The 24,957-nt window shown below is 46.7% G+C and overlaps 1 protein-coding gene across 1 annotated transcript in view; it reads right to left on the bottom strand.

Moving 5' to 3' along the window:
• TRPM1 (transient receptor potential cation channel subfamily M member 1) overlaps nucleotides 1-24,957 on the bottom strand; it is a 111,884-nt gene that overhangs the window by 84,843 nt on the left and 2,084 nt on the right. Inside the window, exons 2-4 of the mRNA XM_027570304.2 lie at nucleotides 20,729-20,801; nucleotides 3,221-3,340; nucleotides 1,837-2,058 (exon numbers count right to left, since the gene is read on the bottom strand). Coding sequence (XP_027426105.1) covers nucleotides 1,837-2,058; nucleotides 3,221-3,340; nucleotides 20,729-20,801 — 415 coding nt within the window. The remainder of the gene's footprint in view (nucleotides 1-1,836; nucleotides 2,059-3,220; nucleotides 3,341-20,728; nucleotides 20,802-24,957) is intronic.

Here is a 24,957-nt window from a genome sequence, read left to right as displayed (position 1 = left end):
GCCATATATCCTCCAGGCTTGTGAATAATAAATCTCATTCATCAAAGTTTCATGTTGGTTTCTGCTGAAGTGCATAGTGCAGTCATGATAAGAATGACAAGGGCTGGTCCAGCCACAACATTAGTCCCATGCGGGGGAACATCTGTGCGGGCTTGCTGTAAGTAACACGGGCCCTGGCAAGTGCCTCGGATATTCCGAACCAGGAGCATCACCAGCAATAGGCTGGGACCAACACAACAATTTCAAAGGCATGAATATCAGGATATCACAAATGTTTCAGGAATGCTAAAAGTTGAGGGTATAAGTTTGAAGAGTAACAGGGCACCTACATAAAAGGTAACGGGGACTTACATAATCTCGTAGAATCTCTCACAGATATGTACTAATTACAAAGAGGAAATTAATGGCTTAACAGTGGAGAAATATGGGAAACACCACCTAAAACCAAGTGAGCATCCCCAGTAATGGAACAAATATTCACCCTGAGCCTCCTGATAAAATGCAAAAAATACCAAAATTACATAACCTGAATGTAATCAGGAGGAAACTTCAGACAACCCGAACTGAGGGGCATCCTACAAAATAACTGATCCATACTCTGCAAAAACGTCAAGGCCATGAAAGACAAGGAAAGGCCGGGAATGGTTCTAGAGGCTATAGACACAGGACCATGGAGTGCCCTTCCATCTCTTGGCCCTGCCCTTTCGGCCCCACCCCTCTCAGCTCCTCTCCTGCTCCCTCTCTAGGCCCCGCCCCCCGCTCCCTGCTAGGCCCCGCCCTCTCTGCCTGCCCCATAGTCCTCCCTCTCAGCCCCCCTCACCTAACAAACCAGCCAGCCAGTGGGCACTTCTAGGAAACTTGTGCCAATGCAGTTGGCAATCAGAAAACCAATGTCCAGCTCCTGGAGGCCTAGGCTCAGGTCCCACATAATCAAAAGGGGAAATGCCACCTGCCCAAAAGGATTTAATATGCTGAGGTTGATGAAGGACTTGGGGCTTCCATCGTGGTCAAGTACAACCAGACATGAAAGACCAGAGGAGAATTCTTGTTTTTATTAATGTCTATTGTGTGTCAGGTGGCATTTAAATGCCTCTATTATGGAGTGCTCCCTCCATCTCCTTTACAAGCAGGTGCAGAGCATCTGTTGACCCTGAGGGAGCATTGGCTTGCACATTACCCTGCAAACTTGAGAGGGGGCCTTTTCAGAGTGCCAAGCCCCAGCCCTTGCTTGTAGCCCTGGGCAAGAGTAGCAGCTGGTATCCTCCAGGCTCAACCCATTTCCCTCTGCTTCACCAAAAATCCTTTCTTTCCCCCTAATGAATAAGCTAGCATGTGACTAACATACTTTCCCTAGGGGAAAAAAGTGCTTTGATTTAAGTATTAACTACTGATTTTTTTAAAAGTTTAGTCCTGAAGAACATCCTTGTTCAAAATTCTAAGTTACTGCTGAGTCTCCAGAAATGTTCTAGAATCTTCTGAGGATAACAAAAGGTACAAGAGCCGTTCTTTGCACACAGTCTCTCGCACTGTTTCAGTCTCTGCTCAAATGTCCCCTCTTCAGGGAGGGTCTGTGATTCCCCATCTCACCCTGAGCCCTGCTCCGGGTCCTTCATACTCTTCATCCCACTGACCTCCTGCCTCTCTTCCCTTCTCCCTCTCCTCCTACAAAAGCCATGGGAATTGAAACCCTGTTTGGGTCTCTGCTTTATCCCCAGTGCCTCCAAGGAGTGCCTGGCAGAGACGAGGGGCTCAATACCCTGTAATGACTAAATGAGTCAATAAATCGCCCGGATGGAACATTGCCAGGGCTGCTCAACTCTTATCGACACCACCTACTGCAGCCTTGGCCCCTGGGTCCACGCTCCCCGAGCCGCCGGGAGCACACTGAGCAGAAGGGAGGTAACCCAGGTTGCCTGAGGAGAGTCTCTGCTTGCTTGGGGGAGGAGCTTGGCCTCCTGAGAAGCTGCACAGCACTGATGCAGGTGAAAGGCAAAGGGCGGAGGACCCCTTAGTCAAACATTCCTCCTCCCCTCCAGCCTCAGCTACCAGGGCTGAGGACTGCCAGGGTAACAACAAAGAGCCAGGGAATCTTGCAAAGCACGTCCTTGTGAAATGAAAGAAGACCAGAGCTTCTTATGGTTCATTTATAAACCCTTTAGATCCCCCTGTTAGGTTAGATATTGCCCACTCATCCAAAATATTCCTGCCCATCATGAATGGTGATTTTAAATGCTTTAGGGCAAGATAATAGGAACACTGGCACAGGGGATTAAAATCTGACGTTGGAGAGTGATCTCTCACTGGACAGTCTGTCTGCGAGGCAGAGTGAGGGGACACGGAGGTGGTGCCACCATCATGCTCCCCAAGTCCTCTGAGCTGTGACTGTTTTCATCTCTGAGATGGAAACTGGTTTGCCTAGTTTGAGCCTCACCTGGCATAACACTTGTACAGTATCTGGGAGGTACTAGGTTTTGTTTTGTTTTGTTTTGTTTCAAGATTTTATTTATTAGAGACAGAGAGAGGAGAAAGCGTGCATGCTCAAGAGCATGAAGGGGGCACGGGCAGAGGCAGAGGGAGAAGCAGTCTCCCCACTGAGCAGGGAGCCCGATGGGCGGGGCTTGATCCCAGGACCCTGGAATCATGACCTGAGCTGAAGGCAGATGCTCAACCTACTGAGCCACCCAGGCGCCCCAGGGAGGTACTAGATTTAAAGAGAAATCCTGGTCATTATTTTTATCACAGGATAGTAAGATGCATGACGAAAATAGAGGTTGTATGTTGTCAAGGCTTCAGCTGGTGGTTTAAAAACTACCAGGTGCCAGGGGTCTGGAGGGGTTACATACAGGGAAGAAGGGACTTGAGCTAAACCTCATAGTACAGGCAAGATGTGAAAAGATGGGCCAAAGACATTTGGGGCCAGGGAACGGTGGGGTGGGAGGGACAGCACGTGCACAGCAGAGGGAGTGAGGATACTGGTGGACAGTGGAGGGGGGAGAGAGGGGAGCAGAGTGGTTGGAGGGAAGAGGTGGTGCTGAGGAGCAGGGGGGCGAGGACGTGGAAGGGAGAGGGTATGTTTCTTGTGCCACCCCTCACCTGCGTGAGATTGGGGATGGGCTGTGAAGGGGCAAGGGAAGGCCCACCGTGAGGTGAGTGTTTTAGTGGGGGCTTCTCTCTCTCGGGAAGTGAAGAGCAGGCGGAAACCAGGCTGCCACAGACTCACGGTCCACGTGCTTTGTGAGCGCCACCACGTGGCCGGCGTGGGGCTGGCTGGGTTCGTGGGCTGTGGGCTGGGGTTGGAGGTGAGACAGGTAGTCATGGCCCTGCCCTCATGGGGCTTCCACTGTGGTCAAGTACAACGAACAGCAGACAAGCAAGGCGTCAGATAAAGCCGAGCACTGCAGATTGTGGTAAGAATATGAAGGCACTAAAGAAGAGGGGGTGAGAGAGTATGTAGTGTGCATGTGGGGTGGGTTGGATAGGTTGGGAAGTCTTGGCTGAACTGCTTACACATTTAAATAGAGACATGAAAGACCAGAGGAGAGTTCTAGGGTGCTGGAACAGCATGAGGTGGGACCTGCAGCAGACAGAGCTGGGGTGGTGGCTGAGGAGCATGGACTGGGCATGCGGCAGACGTTGGAACTGGAGAGGCAGGTGGGGCATGTTCTGCGGGGGCTTTAGGCCACAGGAACGGGTGCACAGAGGAGTAGCATGAACTTCTGGGGATGGCAAAGGGGAAGCAGGGCACCAGCAGGAAGACTGGAGTGTGGTCGAGGTAAGACATGTTGGAGGCCTGCAGTAGCCTGGGAGCAAGGAAGGTGGAGTGGGGTGGGCAGATTGGAGATAGTTGGTGGGAGTGGAGGGGCAGGGAATGGACCTTGTGCTGAAAAAGGTGAAGGAAGCGGAACCCAGTAATGACCCTCGGCTTTCTGGCTTGTGGAAATGGGTGGCTAGTCATGCAGTTTATGGAAGTGGGATAGCTCCAGAATGGATTCAGGGAGGAAGGCCCCTTAGACTTCCAGGTACAGCAGAGGGGTCTCATAGCTGCTGGTTGCACAAGTGTGGGATTTACTATATAGGTGCTAGGATAATGGGAATCACTGAGATTGTGGAGAAAAGTCAACACATTGAAGAGAGAAAGGCGGCCCAGCACTGAGTCGGGAGGAGCAGAGGAGGGGGCTGCGGAAGAAAGGCCGGTGAGTTGGAGGACAGATGCAATGGTGTAGAAGCCACGACGGCCCCTCTGCCGGGGACTGGGTGCCCGTGACGGGCCGCGCCAGATGATGGCTCAAGAGCACAGGGCCCCAGGACCTCCCCCTCCTCCCCCAAGTTGTCCAGACCCCGGTCCCCCACCCCCGCACCCCGATCACCCCATCCCAGCCCCAGCCTTCTCAAGGGTGTCCAGGGTCTACCCAGTTTTTATTATTTTTTTCTTTTTAAAGAAAGGAAGAAAAGAAATACTTGCTGTAAATATGACAAAGGTAACCTTTGTACAGTCTGGGTTTTGTGGTCACCCAGATGTTCATCGTCAGACTGTGCTCTGGACTTTTATGTAGATTTAGAGGGCAGGGCCCGAGGATGTGCACACAGCTGGTACCAACCCCCATGAGAAGTTTCCCGGGAAGCCCAGAAGTGGTGGGAGCTGGAGGGGCGTGAGGAGTCAGGAGAATCTGACCTTCTGGAACATGTACACACAATGGGGATGACCCTTTAGGAGAGGAGCAGGAGGGAGGAGGAGTCTGCAGGGGGATACCCTTGAGAAGGCTGGGGCTGCGGTGGGGTGAGGGGGGTGGGGGATCGGGACCTGGACAACCTGGGGGAAGCAGGGGAGGGGCAGGGTGACAGGGGGAGGCAGGATGCAGGGCCAAGAGAACAGGGAGTGGCTTTTGGCCTCTGGGCAGATGCAACCAACCCTGGGGTGTGGCTTCTAAATATAAGAGCTGTTTACTGTTAGGCGAGTCTCTGTTTACTCAATGGCCCTGTTTCTTGGGCCAAAATTAACAGCAAACCTCATAGTGAAATGACTGATTTGTGGACCAATTTAGCCAAAAGAAACTGCTTGTCTCCTGTGTGTATTTAAAGCAGATGCCTCAAACACTCATCCTAGGGCTGCATGTGGCCCACTGGTGGACTTGGTTTGACGCTGGTATAAAGAGAAGAATTAGCTGCCATTATTAACCAAGAGGGAGATTACATGCAGAAATCTTGACTTCTGGGTTCTCTGGAATGCTCTTGCCATGTGGGAACACGGGGGGGACATCCCTGCACAATTGCAGGTGGCTGTGGGTCCCCACACATGCCCCGGACCTGCCCTTGCCTGGCTTCTGGAAACACCTGTGGACCTCACCTGGGGTAGCACCTGCGTGCCTGGAAACTCTCCATCCCAGAGAATCAAACAACTTCCCCACCAAAGCACTGGCACAAACTACCCATCTTTGTGTGCACAAGGATTAGAACTCCACAATTGTTCCTTCCTCCTCCACCTGCCATGCACTCACCCCACCATGTAGGAGGTCTTGGGCTCCATCCAACAGGTCATTTCTGGGTGGTTGGGCTGATACTCCTGCTCTGGCCTCTCAGGGAGACTCTTGAACCAGGCAGATCCTGCCTCACTGCCCCCTATAGCAAAGAGAACCAGTAGGAGCCCCAAGTAACAGCCCACTGGGTGGCTGCCCCTCAGGCACCTGGCCTCGGCTTTCACGTCTGTAAAATGAGGATGATAACATGGGACTCCATGATAGCGCTTGGAAGAGCTTCGAGATCAGATTTCTTGTGCTTTATTGGCACAGTCCCCAGGAAGTGACAGGGCTGGCCTGCAGGAAATGCTGGCGGTCATCAGAGCCCCTACCCTGGGCGAGGGTTCCCTCTCCCCCCGATCTCCAGCCCTCTTCTATCCAGGGACGCTCCCTGGGACGCTGTAACACCAACCTCCAGACTGGAGTCCCGGGAACAGAGCTGGATCTTTAGGCCACAGGAAGTGACCTTTTTCTTTTTCTTTTTTAAAAAAATTGAGATATAATTCACCTACCCTAAAATTCACTTTTTAAAGGGTGCCATCAGTAGATTTTTTAGTATATCCCCAAGACTGTGTAACTACACTTCTGTCTAATCCCAGAGCATTTTTGTAACCCCTAAAGAAAAGTCCTTTGCTGATTGGCAATCACTCCCCCCCACCCCCTGCCCCCCCCAGTTCCTGATGACTACTAATCTGCCTTTTGTCTCTGTGGATTTGCCTATTCTCGATATTTTACAGAAATGGAGTCATACAAAGTGTAGCTTTTTATGGCTGGCTTCTTTCCTTTGGCATGTTTTCCTGTGTAGCAGGAATGTAGCGGGTGTCTGGGCTTCGTTCCTTTTTATGCTCCAGTAATATTCCAAGGGAGGAGTTCAGCGTTCATAGACACCTGGGTTGTCGTCGCTCCCTGGCTATTGCAAAGAGCACTGCTTTAAAGACATTTGTTGTTTTAGAGGGAATACCAAAGAAGGCCAGGAAAAATGGAAGCAAATTTTTTAGCTTGTTAACTTGTGTTTGTGGTAGGGGATGCAGAATATTTTCCTTTCATTTCTTCATTGTCCATATAATGTTTTTAATTTTCTAAGGAAAATTATAACTGACTTTAAAAAGAAAATGAGAATGTGCCCATGGTACCTGGTCAGTGTTGAGAGTCTCTGAGCCCAGGGTCTCCCAACTGTGGCTCACTCTAGGGGGGCAGCCCCATGTTAACACCCTTGGGGTTTTAGCAGTGTCACTAATCTTGTAATCTTCCATTAACACAGCTGATTGCCATTCTGTCTTCTCAGGTTTATGCATATTTTGAGCTGTGATTGCAAATAATGGAGTCATAGAACACGTCTTGAATGGTGACTAGTAGTTTAAGTCACAATGACAGAAGATTATGTATTTTTTCTATACTTGTAGAAAAAGTTGCAATGGACTGAATGTGTCTCCCCCAAAATCCATATGTTGAATTCCCAACCCCATTGTGACGGTGTTAGGAGGTGGGGCCTTTGGGAAGGGACTAGGTCGGGAGGCTGGAGCCCTCATGAGTGAGATTAGTGCCCTCACAGAATAGATTCCAGAGAGCTCCCTCACCCCCTCCACCATATGAGGACACAGTGGGAAGACAGCCATCTGTGAACCAGGAAGCCCTCACCAGACACCACATCTGCAGGTACCTTGATCTTGGACTTCCCAGACTCCAGACCTGTGAGAAATAAATTTATGAGTCACTCAGTCTATGGTATTCTGTTACAGTAGCCTGACCGGACTAAGACAGAAGTCTTGCCAGAATTCAAAGAGTGGATTTCATCAAAATTGGGTTTTCCTGTTCAAATGTGAGCACACACCCATTTGTTCTTGGAATGATCATTCTTGATGCAGTCAAATCACATAAGATAATGTCTTAATTCAAAGTGGTGCTGCTCAGATGTCAGACACTCACACGTGCTGCCTGCCAGGCTGACCTCTCCTTAAGCAAGGGGGTTGCTGACCTTTGGGTAGAGTGCAGCGTGGTTATTAGCCCTGAGCAAGTGCAAATTGCCAATTAGGAGGAAAAACCAAAGCAAAACAAAAAGAGCCCATCCGAGCAATCCAGATACTTAATGATACAGCTGGGCCAGCCACACACGCAGTAGCTGGGCTTAGGCTACTGAGTCTTTGATACTTGCTCCTCATTTTTACTGTTGACAGGAAAGACCTCCAGGTCCCACAGACACAGCAAAAGACCCCAGACTCAGACTGATATTTTGATATCCTGGAATGAAGGTCTTGTGGGACCAACTCACGCATCCACTTATCTTGGACCATTTGAAGGAGGAGAGGAAACAAAAAAGGGACATGTGTTGGGATATCCAATCTCCCATGCCCCAGACAGTGCTTCTGGCCCGGTTAAGAATGAGGACTGATGCACAAGGAACATGAGCAGTTAGTATTCCAGCTGAGGGCTCTCCACTGAGCTTGAAGACAAGGGCTGAACTATCAGGAGCTCAAGTAAGATGATGGGTTGGCAGGGGTAATGAAGGGAGAAAAGGGAAGGTGGCCAAGGTCAACTTCTAGCACCAGCCTCCTGCACAGCCATCTGAAGAGAAAGCTCCTGCAAGTCACATGCCCATCTGGACGTCAGATGCCTCTGCTCCCCACTTCCAGGATCACATAAAAGTAAGCCAGACAAACACTTCTAGACACAAGCTGTGCTTCACAGATGTAAGTGGCAACTCTTCCTCATTATAGCATGGGAGCCAGGGTGGCCCATGTTTTTTGGGATCATGCTTTTGAAGGAGGATGCCTTGCTCTGTAGATTGGGGGAAGCCACAGTTTCTGGGTGCCAGGAACTGTACCACCCTACCTGCCTCTTCTCCTTCTGGTGCCAAAGACTTACACCTGGTGGGTGTTCACGCCAGGTTGCCGCCTCTCCCAGAATGGACCAGTGGGTGCCGAGTGGAGCCAGCACTTCTCCCTATCCCCTCCCCTTGAGCCCTGCTGCTCAACAGAACCTGGCCCAGAAACCTGCTTCTGGAAAGGGGTCCCCAGGGTCTGTGCCAGTGTTCCTCAAAGTGTGGTGCAGGGAAGGTGGTTAAAAATGCAGATATCTGGCAACTATAGGACAGGAGGAAATATTTGCAAATCATATATCTGATAAAGAATCAACATCTGGAGCACCTGGGTGGCTCAGTCAGTTGAGCATCTGATTCTGGGTTTTGGCTCAGGTCATGATCTCAGGGTCGTGGGATTGAGCTCAGCATCTGGTTCTGTGCTCAGTGGGGGGTTTGCTTGAGATTCTCTCTCCTTCTCCCTTTGCCCCTCCCACTTGTGCTCTTTCTTTCTTTCTTTCTCTCAAATAAATAAATCTAAAAAAAAAAAGAATCAACATCTGGAATACGTAAAAAACTCTTACAACCTAACAATGACCAAAACAACAACAGTAAACATCCTGATTTAAAGATGGGCAAAGGAGAGATAGAAACGCTTGGTCACAGGCCGGGTGAGCATGGAGTGCGGCTGGAGACCGGGGACACGGGAATGACTGACTGCTTTTCTCTGGGGGCACACTGAGGAGCGGTGCCCCAAGTTCTCAGCTCCTCCGGGCGGAGATTGGGAGGCCACCATTTTCACTCTTGTCCTCCAAAGCTGTACGGAAAGCTCGCAGGGAACAAAAGCTCCCGAGAGTAAACCCGAGCAGCTTGCTTAGCCGGGACCGGCAAGGGCGGGGCAATTCCGCCTCCGGCAAAGACATTTGGGAACCATAGCAACAGGCCCCTCCCCTAGAAGATCAGCACGAACACCCAGCAAGCCAAGACCAAGTTTACCGATCAAGGAGAACGGGAGAACTCCAGCGCTAGGGGAATACTGCACATAGAATTCATGGCTTTTTTACCATGATTCATTAGTTTTTCAAAGTTAAATTTTTTTTAACTGTTTTTTTTTTGAATTTTTCTTTTTCCCTTTTTCAACCAACATCTTATCAATCCCTTTTAGAAAAAAAATTTTTTTTATTTTTCATTTTTAGAGTCATATTATATCCCTTCATAGTAGATACCCTTATTTTTGGCATATATATATATAAGTTGTTCTCTCTTTAAAATTTTGAGATACAGTTTCTTCTAACAGATCAAAATATACCCTAAATCACTAGTGTATGGCTTTGTTCTAGTCTCCTGCCTGATCACATTCTCTCCCCCCCTTTTTTTAAAAATCTTCTTCTTTCTTTTTTCAAACAACTTCTTATCTTATCAATTCCTTTTATAAAATCTTTTATAATTTTTATCTTTACAGTCATCTTCCATCCCTTCATAGTATCAACCCTTATTGGTACATATATAAGTCTTTCTTTCTTTAAAATTTTAGGAGGCACTTTCTTCTAACAGACCAAAATACACCCAAAATCTAGTGTGTGGCACTGATCTATGCACTAGCCTGATCATATTTGATCATATTCTGTTTTTTCTTTGTATTGTTCTGTTTTTGTTTCTTTTTATCTTTTTCTTTTTCTTTTTTCTCTTTCTTTTTTCTTTCTTTCCCTTTCTTTTCCCCTGGTTTCAGGTCTTTTCTGATTTGTTTAGAGTATATTTGCTGGGGACATTGTTAACCTGTTAGCATTTTGTTCTCTCATTCATCTATTATCCTCTGGACAAAATGACAAGACGAAAAAAATCACCTCAGCAAAAAGAACAAGAGGTAGTACCATCTGCCAGGGACCTACTCAATACGGACATTAGTATGATGTCGGACCCAGAGTTCAGAATCATGATTTTAAAGACACTAGCTGGGCTTGAAAAAAGCGTGGAAGTTATTAGAGAAACTCTTCCTGGAGAAATAAAAGAACTAAAATCTAACCAAATCAAAATCAAAAAGGCTATTAATGAAGTGCAATAAAAAATTGGGGCACTAACTGCTAGGATAAATGAGGCAGAAGAGAGAATCACCAATATAGAAGACCAAATGATGGAAAATAAAGAAGCTGAGAAAAAGAGAGAGAAACAACTACTGGATCACAAGGGCAGAATTCGAGAGATAAGCAATACGATAAGACGAAACAACATTAGAATAATTGGGATCCCAGAAGAAGAAGAAAGAGAGAGAGGGGCAGAAGGTATATTGGAGCAAATTATAGCAGAGAACTTCCCTAATGTGAGAAAGGAAACAGGCATCAAAATCCAGGAGGCACAGAGAACCCCTCTCAAAATCAATAATAATAGGTCAACACCCCGACATCTAATAGTAAAACTTATGAGACTCAGAGACAAAGAGAATATCTTGAAAGCAGCTCGGGAGAAGAGATATGTAACCTATAATGGTAGAAACATTAGATTGGCAACAGACCTATCCACAGAGACCTGGCAGGCCAGAAAGGACTGGCATGATATCTTCAGAGCACTAAACGAGAAAAATATGCAGCCAAGAATACTATATCCAGCTAGGCTGTCATTGAAAATACAAGGAGAGATAAAAAGCTTCCAGGACAAACAAAAACTAAAGGAATTTGCAAACACAAAACCAGCCCTCCAAGAAATATTGAAAGGGGTCCTCTAAGCAAAGAGAGAGCCTAAAAGCAGCATAGACCAGAAAGGAACACAGACAATATAAGTAACAGTCACCTTACAGGCAATACAATGGCACTAAATTCATACCTTTCAATAGTTACCCTGAATGTAAATGGGCTAAATGCCCCAATCAAGACACAGGCTATCAGATTGGATTAAGAAACAAGACCCATCAATATGCTGTCTGCAAGAGACTCATTTTAGACCCAAAGACACCCCCAGATTGAAAGTGAGGGGGTGGAAAACCATTTACCATGCTAACGGACACCAAAAGAAAGTTGGGGTGGCAATCCTTATATCAGACAAATTAGATTATAAACCAAGGACTGTAATAAGAGATGAGGAAGGACACTATATCCTACTTAAAGGGTCTATCCAACAAGAAGATCTAACAATTGTAGATATCTATGCCCCTAACATGGGAGCAGCCAATTATGTAAGGCAATTAATAACAAAAGCAAAGAAACACATTGACAACAATACAGTAATAGTGGGGGACTTTAACACCCCTCTGACTGAAATAGACAGATCATCTAAGCAAAAGATCAACAAGGTTATAAAGACTTTAAATGACACACTGGACCAAATGGACTGCACAGAACATTCAGAACATTCCATCCCAAAGCAACGGAATACACATTCTTCTCTAGTGCCCATGGAACATTCTCCAGAATGGATCACATCCTAGGTAACAAATCAGGTCTCAACCGGTACCAAAAGATTGGGATTATTCCCTGCATATTTTCAGACCACAGTTCTTTGAAACTAGAACTCAATCACAAGAGGAAAGTCAGAAAGAACTAAAATACATGGAGGCTAAAGAGCATCCTACTAAAGAATGAATGGGTCAACCAGGAAATTAAAGAAGAATTAAAAAAATTCATGGAAACCAATGAAAATGAAAACACAACTGTTCAAAATCTTTGGGATACAGCAAAGGCAGTCCTGAGAGGAATGTATATAGCAATACAAGCCATTCTCAAGAAACAAGAAAGGTCTCAAATACACAACCTAACCCTACACCTAAAGGAGCTAGAGAAAAAACAGCAAATAAAGCCTAAACCCAGCAGGAGAAGAGAAATCATAAAGATCAGAGCAGAAATCCATGAAATAGAAACCAAAAGAACAGTAGAACAGATCAACGAAACTAGGAGCTGGTTCTTTGAAAGAATTAACAAGATTGATAAACCCCTGGCCAGACTTATCAAAAAGAAAAGAGAAATGACCCAAATCCACAAAATCATGAATGAAAGAGGAGAGATCACAACCAACACCAAAGACATACAAACAATTCTAAGAACATATTATGAGCAACTCCATGCCAGCAAATTAGATAACCTGGAAGAAATGGGTGCATTCCTAGAGATGTATCAACTACCAAAACTGAACCAGGAAGAAATAGAAAACCTGAACAGACCTATAACCACTAAGGAAATTGAAGCAGTCATCAAAAATCACCCAACAAACAAAAGCCCAGGGCCAGCTGGCTTCCCAGGGGAATTCTATCAGACATTTCAAGAAGAATTAATACCTATTCTCCTGAAACTGTTCCAAAAGATAGAAATGGAAGGAAAACTTCCAAACTCATTTTATGAGGCCAGCATTACCTTGATCCCAAAACCAGACAAAGACCCCATCAAAAAGGAGAACTACAGACCAATATCCTTGATGAACATGGATGCAAAAATTCTCACCAAAATACTAGCCAATAGGATCCAACAGTACATTAAAAGGATTATTCACCACGACCAAGTGGGATTTATCCCTAGGCTGCAAGGTTGGTTCACCATCCGCAAATCAATCAACGTGATACAATACATTAACAAAAGAAAGAACAAGCATCATATGATCCTCTCAATAGATGCAGAAAAAGCATTTGACAAAGTACAGCATCCTTTCTTGATCAAAACTCTTTTGAGTATAGGGATAGAGGGTACATACCTCAATATCATAAAAGCCATCTATGAAAAACCTACAGCGAATATCATTCTCAATGGGGAAAAGCTGAGAGCTTTTCCCCTAAGGTCAGGAACGTGGCAGGGATGTCCACTATCACCACTGCTATTCAACATAGTATTAGAAGTCCTAGCCCCAGCAATCAGACAACAAAAAGAAATCAAAGGCATCCAAATCGGCAAAGAGGAGGTCAAACTCTCACTCTTTGCAGATGATATGATACTGTATGTGGAAAACCCAAAAGACTCCACCCCAAAACTGCTAGAACTCATACAGGAATTCAGTAAAGTAGCAGGATATAAAATCAATGCACAGAAATCAGTGGCATCCCTATACATCAACAACAAGACAGAAGAGAGACAAATCAAGGAATCGATCCCATTTACAACTGCACCCAAAACCATAAGATACCTAGGAATAAATTTAACCAAAGAGGCAAAGGATCTGTACTCAGAAAACTATAAAATACTCATGAAAGAAATTGAAGAAGATACAAAGAAATGGAAAAACGTTCCATGCTCATGGATTGGAAGAACAAACATTGTGAAGATGTCAATCCTACCTAGAGCAATCTACACATTCAATGCAATTCCCATCAAAATACCATCCACTTTTTTCAAGGAAATGGAACAAATAATCCTAAAATTTGTATGGAACCAGAAGAAACCCCAAATAGCCAGAGGAATGTTGACAAAGAAAAGCAAAGCTGACGGCATCACAATTCCGGACTTCCAGCTCTATTACAAAGCTGTCATCATCAAGACAGTATGGTACTGGCACAAAAGCAGACACATAGATCAATGGAACAGAATAGAGAGCCCAGAAATGGACCCTCAACTCTATGGTCCACTAATCTTTGACAAAGCAGGAAAGAATGTCCAATGGCAAAAAGACAGTCTCTTCAACAAAATGGTGTTGGCAAAATTGGACAGCCACATGCAGAAGAATGAAACTGGACCATTTCCTTACACCACACACAAAAAGAGACTCCAAATGGTTGAAAGACCTCAGTGTGAGACAGGAGTCCATCAAAATCCTAAAGGAGAACACAAGCAGCAACCTCTTCGACCTCAGCCGCAGCAACTTCTTCCTAGAAACATCGCCAAAGGCAAGGGAAGCAAGGGCAAAAATGACCTATTGAGATTTCATCAAGATAAAAAGCTTTTGCACAGCAAAAGGAACAGTCAACATAACCAAAAGACAACCAACAGAATGGGAGAAGATATTTGCAAATGACATATCAGATAAAGGGCTAGTATCCAAAATCTATAAAGAACTTCTTAAACTCAACACCCAAAGAACAAATAATCCAATCAAGAAATGGGCAGAAGACATGAACAGACATTTTTCCAAAGAAGACATCCAAATGGCCAACAGACAACACATGAAAAAGTGCTCAACATCCCTCGGCATCAGGGAAATCCAAATCAAAACCTCATTGAGATACCACCTCACACCAGTCAGAATGGCTAAAATTAACAAGTCAGGAAACAACAGATGTTGGCGGGGATGCGGAGAAAGGGGAACCCTCCTACACTCTTGGTGGGAATGCAAGCTGGTGCAACCCCTCTGGAAAACAGTATGGAGGTTCCTCAAACAGTTGAAAATAGAGCTACCGTACGATCCAGCAACTGCACTACTGGGTATTTACCCCAAAGATACAAATGTAGGCATCCGAAGGGGTATGTGCACCCCAATGTTTATAGCAGCAATGTCCACAATAGCCAAACTGTGGAAAGAGCCAAGATGTCCATCGACAGATGAATGGATAAAGAAGAAGTGGTATATATACACAATGGAATATTATGCAGCCATCAAAAGGAATGAGATCTTGCCATTTGCAACGACGTGGATGGAACTGGAGGGCGTTGTGCTGAGTGAAATAAGTCAATCAGAGAAAGACATGTATCACATGACCTCACTGATATGAGGAATTCTTAATCTCAGGAAACAAAGTGAGTTTTGCTGGAGTGGTGGGGGGTGGGAGGGATGGGGTGGCTGGGTGATAGACATTGGGGAGGGTATGTGCTATGGTGAGTGCTGTGAATTGTGCAAGACTGTTGAATCACAGATCTGTACCTCTGAAGCAAATAATGCAATATATGTTAGGGAAAAAAAAAGAAGAAGAAGATAGCAGGAGGGGAAAAATGAAAGGGGGGATATCGGAGGGGGAGATGAACCATGAGAGACGATGGACTCTGAAAAACAAACTGAGGGTTCTAGAGGGGAGGCGGGTGGGGGGATGGGTTAGCCCGGTGATGGGTATTAAAGAGGGCACGTTCTGCGTGGAGCACTGGGTGTTATGCACAAACAATGAATCATGGAACAGTACATAAAAAACTACTAATGTAATGTATGGTGATTAACATAACAATAAAAAATTTAAAAAAATGGTGGGCAAAGGACTGGAATAGCCATTTTCCAAAGAAGACCTACAGATGGCCAACAAACACAGGAAAAGATTTAATATCACTAATCATCAGGGAAATGCAAATCAAAACCACAGTGAGATACCACCTCACACCATTCGGGTGGCTACTATTAAAAAACTATAAGAAATAACAAGTGTTGGTGAGGACGGGGGAGGGGTCTGAACCCTTGTGCACTACGTGTGGGATTTTAACATGGAGCAGATGCTATGGAAAACAGTCTGGTAGTTCCCCAAAAATGAAACTTAGAATTATCATATGATCCAGTAATTCCACTTCTGAGCATATATCCCAAGGAATTTAAAACAGTACCTCAAGGAGATATTCGTACACACACGTTCATGGCAGCATTATTCCAAATAGCCAAAAGGTGGGAGCAACCTAAATGTCCCTCTGCAGATGAGTGAGTGAACAAAATGTGGTGTGTCCCTACAATGGAATAGTATCAGTCTTAAAAGGGAAGTAAGTCCTGACACCTGCTACAATGCAGATGAATCTGGAGGCCCTTATGCTGAGTGAAACAAGCCAGTCACAAAGGTCAAATACTTATATGAGGAACCTCAAACAATCAAATTTCATAGGGCAGATGGTGAAATGGGGGCTGCCAGGGGTTGAGGAGGGGAGATGGGGAGTTCGTGTTTACTGGGTAGAGTTTCCATTTGGGGGGATGAAGAAGTCCCAGAGAAGATGGTGATGATGGCCCGGACAGCAATGTAAGTGTCTTCAAAGCCAGTGATCGGTACCCTTAAAAATGGCGAGGTTGGTAAATTTTATGTTGTGTGTATGTTACTATAATTAAATATAAATTTTGAAGAATGTAGATGTCTAGGCTCCACTCCAAGCCTTGGAATCAGAATCAGGGTGTGAGAATCTATATTTTAACAAGATTTCAAGATCCACTGCCCATGCTGCACTCAGCTTCCTGCTACTCTGTTTGGGTCCTTCCAAGCCAGACCACTCAAGGAGCTGCAAGTTCATGGTGTAGAGGGAACAAGTCAGAGGGGATGTGTCTGATGGTAGTGGGGGCACCTGGACACCTGGGGAAGGAGTCAGTGCTTGGAAGTTGCTGAGCAGGCATAACGCAGTTGGGCCTGGTGTGCCTTTCTTGGGTGATGGGCAGGGCCAGGCACTCACCTCAGGGTGCCCAAAATTCAGTCCCTAAGATAAATAACATTTCATACGAAATTAAAAAAAAAAAAATCAGTGCAAAGAGTCCACTGTGAACACAATATCACCACTTTAAAGACAGGCTGTTGTTGCTTGTTTCTTGACCTTGCATCATGGTGCAAAGGTTGTTTCCAATAGGCTCTCAGTTCTTGGGTTGTGCAACCAGCGTGTGTCCACTGGGCAGTGTGCGAGGGTTCACAGTGGCAGGCCAGCATGTTGGGCAGTGGGAGGCTTTTTATATAGTCATGTGTTTTGACTGTAGAGTTCTTATTCACTTCTCCCACACAGGTTAAAACATTAGAGGATATTTTGGTAAGTGTATGTAGGGTACTCATTGTTCCTTCTCCAATATGGCCCAGCATGGTGCCCACAACAGGTCACTGGTAACCATGGCAGGTTGGCCCTCCGTGGCTCACACCGCTGCTGGAGGACGGTGGGGAGGCCCGTGTTGAGTGTGACAGAGGACTTCAACTAACCTCCATTTTGACCTTAGTCTGTAGTTTCTAGTAAATTAAGTTCTTCTTTCCAGCTTATCTCTTAACTCAGGCAAAAGATCCAGTGGGCAAAGCATCCCATGATGGGAACCACAAGAGCGACTGTGGCCCAACGCCAGCAAGACTCCACATGATTGACCCCAAGACAATGATGCCTCTGACCTTTACAATCCCATTGCACAAACCCACCGACCTTTGTCCCACGTTCTCCTTGTATGAACCTAAAAGTACTTTCAGCACTTGGGAGACAGTCCTTGAGATGCTGGTCCAGTGTCTTCCCTCATTGTGTTGGCCTCATTGAAATAAATTCCTTTCTTGTTTTGTCACCACTGGTCTCTCTGCCTTCAGATTTTGTCAGTGGCCAAACATGGTCTGTTTGGGAGCCCCAGAGCCAAGTGCTCCAGCACCCCTGCACCCGGCTACAAGGTGACCTGGGATCATAATGAGAAGACACATTCTAGAAGACACAGTGGATGGGGGTGGGGCAGGCCTGGGAGTCAGGCTGTAACATGAAGAGACACAGGGGCCACTGGTCTTGGCGATGATCCCCCACAGGACAGAGAAGCTTCAGCTACAGGGCCCCACACTCACCTCTCCAAGACCTGAAACTCGATTTGGATCTCACAGTTTTCTATTCTTTTCCTTAAAGAGATGGCCCCCAAAGCTTCATGCCTGGGGCACAGGGTGGGGTTGGGGCGGCCATTTCTATGGGCTGGTGGGGCTGGGGAGATGGTGTGGGGTTTTTTTCCTTTGCTTAGAATTAAAAACAAACCAGTATCCCTAAACTAATATGTGCTCCATGGAACAAATTTAAAAGATTGAGAAATGTCTAAAGTAAAAAGTGATTCTCGCTCCTTCTGCCTCTAAACCCTAGCCTCCAGCAGTAACGCCCGCTAACACTTGGAGCGTGCCCTTCAGATATTTCCTCCTATTTAATCAAACACACACACTCTTGTAAAGAACGTTTTAAAAATGACAGGTTAGTGATATTTGTGGGCATCTTTTTGAGCCATCGTGAAATAGGAAAACTAAACGGGTACCATTGAAGGACTGCCTTTTTTCCGCTTCTATCCCTGCTAGGACTTGTACCCCCACCTCACACATGCCTTAATGTATGTCCTCCTTGTAAAGGTCAAGGAATTAATGATTTCTTTGGAGTCTTCCAGCACAATAGATAACACATAAGGAGTCACCGGGCAAGGTCAGCATATACATTTTCCAAAACCACTGACTCCAGACACCTTGCCGCCAAGACCCCTGGCTCCAGGGCATACATGACTTATGGAGGACACCTGAGCACTTGTCCTTGTTTTGACCAGTGCCTGGGAGGACACATATACCAGATCACAATCCTCAATAAAAAATCCCCAGACCCCAAACAAAGATGAGACTCACTCTCCTTTCCTTTCTGAGTCTCCCAGATTCTCTGTCTGTATCTGCTCTATGTCTTCAATAAACTCTGTTCTCACTTCTTCTTGGCTTGCATTTGATTTCTTTCCTGCATGAAGCCACGGACCCTCTTGGCTGGTCCTGCAGAACCCCCCTGGGTCGTTGGACCCGGCCAGCCTGCATCCATTGCATAGAGAGCTTCTTCATCTTTTAACCGGTGGGCATGGTGCCCCATCCTGTGACATCCTGGGCATATTCCACATGGGGTCACACCCTGAAAAGAATCTGCCCCATGGGTTTGCACTTGCACCTGAAAGTTTTACTATTGAAGTCATTCCTTTGGGTGAAGGCTTTGAAGGTGGTGCCTAAAGTAAAAATGCAATCAAAGGTGTGGGGTTAAGAAAAGGACTCTGGATTCTGACATACCTGTCAGCTCCCAGAGTCACCATTTCTTATACTTATGACCTTGGCCAAGTTATTTACCTTTCCTGAGCCTCGATTATCTCACCCGTTAGGTGGGATTGTTGTGTGGGTTAAATACAATTTAGCGTGAAAAACCTCAAGCCCATTGTCTGGCAGGGATTGGTATTCAGTAAACAGTTTCTGAGTTTTTTAAATGAGCATGAACTGGATGAAGTATAACCAGGGAAAGATTTCAGCTTCCCTTTAAAAGCCCAGAATCTGTCAGGTAGGGTCGGTGGACATTGGAACAAACACATTGTTCCTAATTCCCCGGTCCATGGAAGAAGAAGCAGGAGGCCAGTGGGATGGCGGGGCTGAGAGTCAAGCTCAGGCCTGACCAGCTGTCCCCGAGATCTGGGACACCATGATGAGACAGGGATTCTTTCCTCTCAAACTCACAACTCAGTCATCAGCCCTGACCATGTCAGGCGTAAATCTTGGTTTGTGTTTTTCCAGGGCTTTCTTTCACCAGTATTCTCCCTCTCTGTCCTCATGGCAGCTCTGCACTGATAATATTATCATCCCTGCTAAGTCAGTTTCCTCGGGCTCCTGGAGACCAGTTTGCATGCATTAATTAGCAAGCATCTCTCATATTTCAGTACTGTTTGTGCAGCAGATTGGCCGATTTGCAATAGTTAGCTCTGAGAGACTGAGAGCCAGGATGGGACAGATTTGGTCAGCTAGAATGCAAAGGGAAGTTACACAAAGAAGAGGGCTAAGCGTTATTAGCAGAAGGAAGGTGGGGGAGGGACAGAGCAGAGAAGGAATGTGTTTTGTTTTGCAGAACCAACAGTTCCAGCCAAGGAGACTCCCCCACCTGGTGTTTCACCTGAGAGCCCCTTGCTAGATGGGTCTCGCCTGATAGCCCCTTACATGAGCCAGTTTGAGCCAGACTGGAGCTGAGGACCTGCCCAGAAACCCCCCCTGAGTTGTCCTGAAGTTACCTTTAGCTCATTATGATACTAAGATCCCCTCCTATGGGTGTTTTCCACCACCTTTCAAATATGCAATGTGTGCACTAGCACGTTGACACACTGGGCATGCACAATTGGAACCCAAGTGCCTAAGTAATAGAATATGTCTAAGTTCCTTAATGTGTATGTAAGCTCCCTCGCCTGCCCCCTAATACACTGTACTGACCCCACGGGAGACAGTGCTTTGAGAGCTATCTCCCTGTCTTCTTACTTGTAACAAATAATACAAAGTTCTGGGGCGCCTCGGTGGCTCAGCTGGTTAAGCAACTGCCTTCAGCTCAGGTCATGGTTCCAGGGTCCTGGGATCGAGCTCCGCATTGGGCTCCCTGCTTGGTGGGAAGCCTGCTTCTCCCTCTCCCGCTCCCCCTGCTTGTGTTCCCTGTCTCGCTGTCTCTCACTCTCTGTCAATTAAATAAAGAAATAAAATCTTTAAAAAATAATAATACAAAGTTCTTTGCTTTCAACAGGGCCACTCCTGCACCCACCAGTCTTGGGAGGGGTCCTGGGGTGAGAGTGGCTATGAAGAGATGCGTGGGGGGCTGGGTGTGGAGGAGGGGGCATGACTGAGCATCCCAAATGGGGTTCACTTTTGCTGGGTTCCTCTAGGGCTGTGCTAACCAATGTGGTCTGTAGTGACCCGGGACTCAGGCCAGTGTCTGGGCTGCTCATGGATTTATAGATAAGTGTTCCCACACACAACTCAGCATTTACAACTTGGGACGGTTATGGCAGAGGAAATCTATCTTCAAAAGTTTGGTGGGACCTCTGTCGCCCTAGACATTCGTGTGTTTCACACTCGTGGTTTGTGAAGCTCCCTTACCTGGTGGGCTCTGCTGGTTGCAGGTGAAGTGAGTGCACTCAGCTCCAGGGAGCTCCCGGGTGGACACACGGCACTGTAAAAGTGTGCAGGGTGTAGGGGGACAGGGCAGGAACAAGGACTTCTCTCTGGGAGCAAATGGTGAGATGGGGAAAGCGGGGGAGGGGGGCGGCATTTGGCTCATCCTCGAAGCCTGAGGAGAATTTGGCTGGGTGCAGCGGCGAAGGGGAAAGGGTCCCTTGGAAGAGGAACCGGCAGGAGCAAGGCAGAGCACCTGATCCCGTTTCCCACTGAGGTCACAGTGACTGTCGCATAGAACTGAGATCCCACGGTCGTTGGGCGGCAGAGGTCTACAAAGAGCACGTTCTCCCTCCCTGTGGTTTTAAAGATAAGAAACAGGGTGGAGGAGTCAGGGCTTTGGTCGGGGCTCTGGAGGTGAAAGGGCATCAAGAGGGGAGACCGCATCATGGTGAAGCCACTAGTCTGGGCTGTCCTCATGCCAGGTGGCAGGACCTGACTCTTATGCACAGCCCTGTCCCTCATCATACGTGTGTCTCCTCTGGCTCTTTCCAAATGGTTTCTCCAAAACGGGCAGATGCTTCTGACCTCTTCCCTTTAAAGAGGAGAGAAAACCTTTTAGCATTGTCTGGGGAAGCAGAACAGCCACATGCTTGAATCCAGCAGTCCTACCCCAAACATGCCCATGCCCATGTGCACCAGGAGACCCTCCCCTTACATGCTCACGTGGCATCATTCATGAGAACCCCAACAGGCAGCAGCCAAGATGCCCAGCTGCTGTACGAACTCCAGTCGATCACCACACGGTCACCCAGAGGAACATGATATGGCCACAGAAACAGACAAGCCACACCATCTGAATGGCTCTCAAAACATAACACAGAGCAAAAGAAACAAGTCTCCAGGGACACACACAGTACAAGTCTATTTATATGAAGTTCAAAAGCAGACAAAGCTAAACAATGTATTGCTTAGGGATACAGATGCAGTCCAAAATGAAACAATAGCAAAACTCTGGAAGAGCCCGCAAAAAAACCCCTGCTATGGCTAATAAATTTAGCAAAGGTGCAGGGTACAAGATCATTACACAAAAACCGGTTGTGTTTCCACACACCAGCAGTGAAGAACCCAAAGAGGAAATTAAGAAAATAATCTCATTTATAATAACATCAAAAAGAAGAAACTATCTGGGAATAAGTTTAAACAAGGAGGCGAAAGACCTGCACGCTGAAAACCGTAAGGCATTGCTGGAAGAAGGTGAGAAGACCAGATCAAATGCAGACACCTATGACCGTGGTTGGAAGCCTCAGTTGCACACAGTTGGGGATGGACAAGTGCCCCAATCTTCCTTCCCCACATCACCAGCTCCTCCCTGACTGGGAACTTGTGGATTGCCACCAGGGTCTCAGGGGGCCCCCACTACAGCTCCCCTTCCTGGTTCAGTCAGTGTCACCTGGCTGGCTTGCTGAGGAGGGCAAGCAAGTTGGGAAGCCACTGTGTATAGAGCCTCCCTGACCTGACTCGAAAGCCCAGTCTGGTCTTCCCTGGCTGGGAGGCTGGTGCCTGGTGCCCATGGGAGAGAGGATTGGAAGACCAAGGCTGACCTCCCGGTGCCCGCCTGGCTCCCATGGGGGGCACCCTCTCCTTTTCAGTGCTCTTTTGCCACTCTCTAGGTACCTGTCCCCAGGGCTTCCTCCATCAGGACTCCTAGGACCTGGGAAGCTGCCCCACACCACTGGGGGTGTGTGCAAACAAGGACTGTGTCCCTCAGGGACTGTGATGACCGCTGGGGCCACCAGGGTGGGGAAGGACACTGGGTGGCATGCCAGTGGAATGAGGTGGGTGCAGCTCAACGTGATGCCTGAGGCAGTCAGCTCAGGAGCCAGCTGCTGGGGCTGGTCCTTGCTCCTCTACTCCTTTGCTGTGATGACATTTAATAGACAATATCGTATTAATGGAAAATAGTGTAATAGTAATTGTACAAAAAAAAAGAGTTTGGGTCTTCTTTGAGAGTTTTCTGCTGACCTCGGACAAGGTGCGTGTGGAGCTCTCTTTGCTTATCTGCCTCTCTGAGCCTGCCCTGCTGAAGGTGGAGCAGGTAGCTCTCACCCAGGCACCCCCTGCCCCCCAAAGGGATGGGCTAGAACCACCAACCTTTGAGCCATAGAATCAGGCATTTAAGAAGGGTTAGCCCAACTCTTTGGCTTTACTTCCAAGGGAACCGAGATCCAAACCCCAAGGCTAGCTGGTGGCCTGCTTGGCTACAGATCTGATTCCCCCTCACAGACTCCTGGCAGCATGTTTCTGGAGGGGAGGTGGGCAGCATCTGCCACAGGGTTAAGCGTGTATACCCTTTGACCTGGCACATCCACTTCTAGGGACCTATTATCTGGAAATACTTTTTACATGTACACAGGTAATACATGGATGTTTGTTGCAGTAAATTTTGAACCAACTGAAAGGTTAGAAACCTCCAATTTGTTTTTTCCTCTCCATCAGGGACTGGTTAAACCAATGACAATATACCGAATCATGGGCTGTGCAAGTATTGGACACTCTAAAGTAGAACTTTAAGTTGTTGAGGGTAAATATCTCTATTATGAATCGAAAAAAAAAAGTCATAGTAAGATCTTTCTGGAATGACCCAGCTGTACAAGAACAAACTTTGAGAAGCGCCTGGGTGGCTCAGTTGGTTGGGCAACTGCCTTCAGCTCAGGTCATAATCCTGGAGTCCTGGGATCGAGTCTTGCATCAGGCTCCCTGCTCAGCGGGGAGTCTGCTTCTCCCTCTGACCCTCCCCCCTCTCATGCTCTTGTTCATTCTCTCTGTCTCTCTTTAAAATGAATAAATAAAAAAATCTTTAAAAAAAGAACAAACCTTGATAGGCGAAGGTAGAGTTATGTTGTACAACATGGTAACCACTGGCTATATGTGGCTACTAAGCACCTGAAATTTGGCCAGTCTTAACTGAGATATGCTGTGAGTTCAAGCACAACACAGAAAACTGCCATTTTTTCTGTCTGACATTAGAGCTTAGAAAAAGGGTGGAGGCTAGTATTTGGCTAGATTTTGAAGTACAGAAAAAAAAAAGGACATAAAATATGTCCCTAATAAGTTTTTTGTTATAACTACATGTTGAAATAATAATTGGGATATACTGAGTTAAGTAAGTACTAAAATTAATTTCACTTATTTTAACATGGCTTTACTTTTTTAACGTGGCTACTCTACAATTTAAAATTATGTCTGTGGCTCAGGCATGACTGGGTGCCCTCGTTTGGAACGATAGACATCAAGCCGCCAAGCCTGTTCAGCAGTGTGGGGGTGGGATTAGGAGAAGTGTGTAAAGCAGGGCCTCCCCTTGGCTCTTCTGCATGGTTATACAACTTAACATATTTGTATATAACCTCTCCAATGATTAACAGGAAAAGGATGCTGTTGCCATGATGCCTGGCCAGCATGCTTTCCACCTCACCATGCCTGACAAATTTGCCCTCCCTGATGCCCTATCTCCAGGGAGGGCCTGTGGCCCGTGGACAGAGGCCACCTGCCATTTCAGCATTAATTTTACATTGGGGCACATCAAGCATGACCAACCTTTAAGGAACGGACGACGCAGGACATGCTGTCTCCATGCCACATTCATGCGGAGAGCAGACCAGGTGGGGTGAGAGCCAGAAGCAGTGGGGGAAGGTGGGGAGACACACGGCAACAAGAAGGTGCTGACAGCCAGGGAGGGGAGTGCTGCGAACTGACATTAGCTTGTTTTCTTAAAGCCATCTCTAGCCCTGGAAATGCATTCTTCCCCCTGACATGGGTAGCAATTGAAGGCACAGTTTCTGGAAAATAGCGAGATAAATTCTAGTAAGTGTTTTCTGTGGGAGCCTGGGAAAAGTTCTCCTGTATGTGTGTCTGGGGCAATGAACCAACCATTTCCTGAACCCTGCTTGCTCCCAGTGGGTGCTGTAATTCATTCGCTGACTGCAGAATCTAGTAGAGTTAGAGAACGAAGGGACATCGCAGCCACTGACCACCTAGGGCGCTTTGCACGTCAACATGTCTCTGGCTACTGCCGTTTTAATGGAGGTGTTAGAAATGTTGAACCCCATTAACCTCTAGGTTATGGGAAAGAATCAGGGAGTTGGTCCCATTATTACCCTGGATGAGGGCTTCTATTTTCCAAGGTCCAGAATTTACACACACATACACACACA

The sequence above is a fragment of the Zalophus californianus genome, chromosome 6 (genome assembly GCF_009762305.2).
Source record: "Zalophus californianus isolate mZalCal1 chromosome 6, mZalCal1.pri.v2, whole genome shotgun sequence".
In the NCBI taxonomy this organism is placed as follows: domain Eukaryota; kingdom Metazoa; phylum Chordata; class Mammalia; order Carnivora; family Otariidae; genus Zalophus; species Zalophus californianus.
This window is presented reverse-complemented; position numbering and strand designations above follow the sequence as displayed.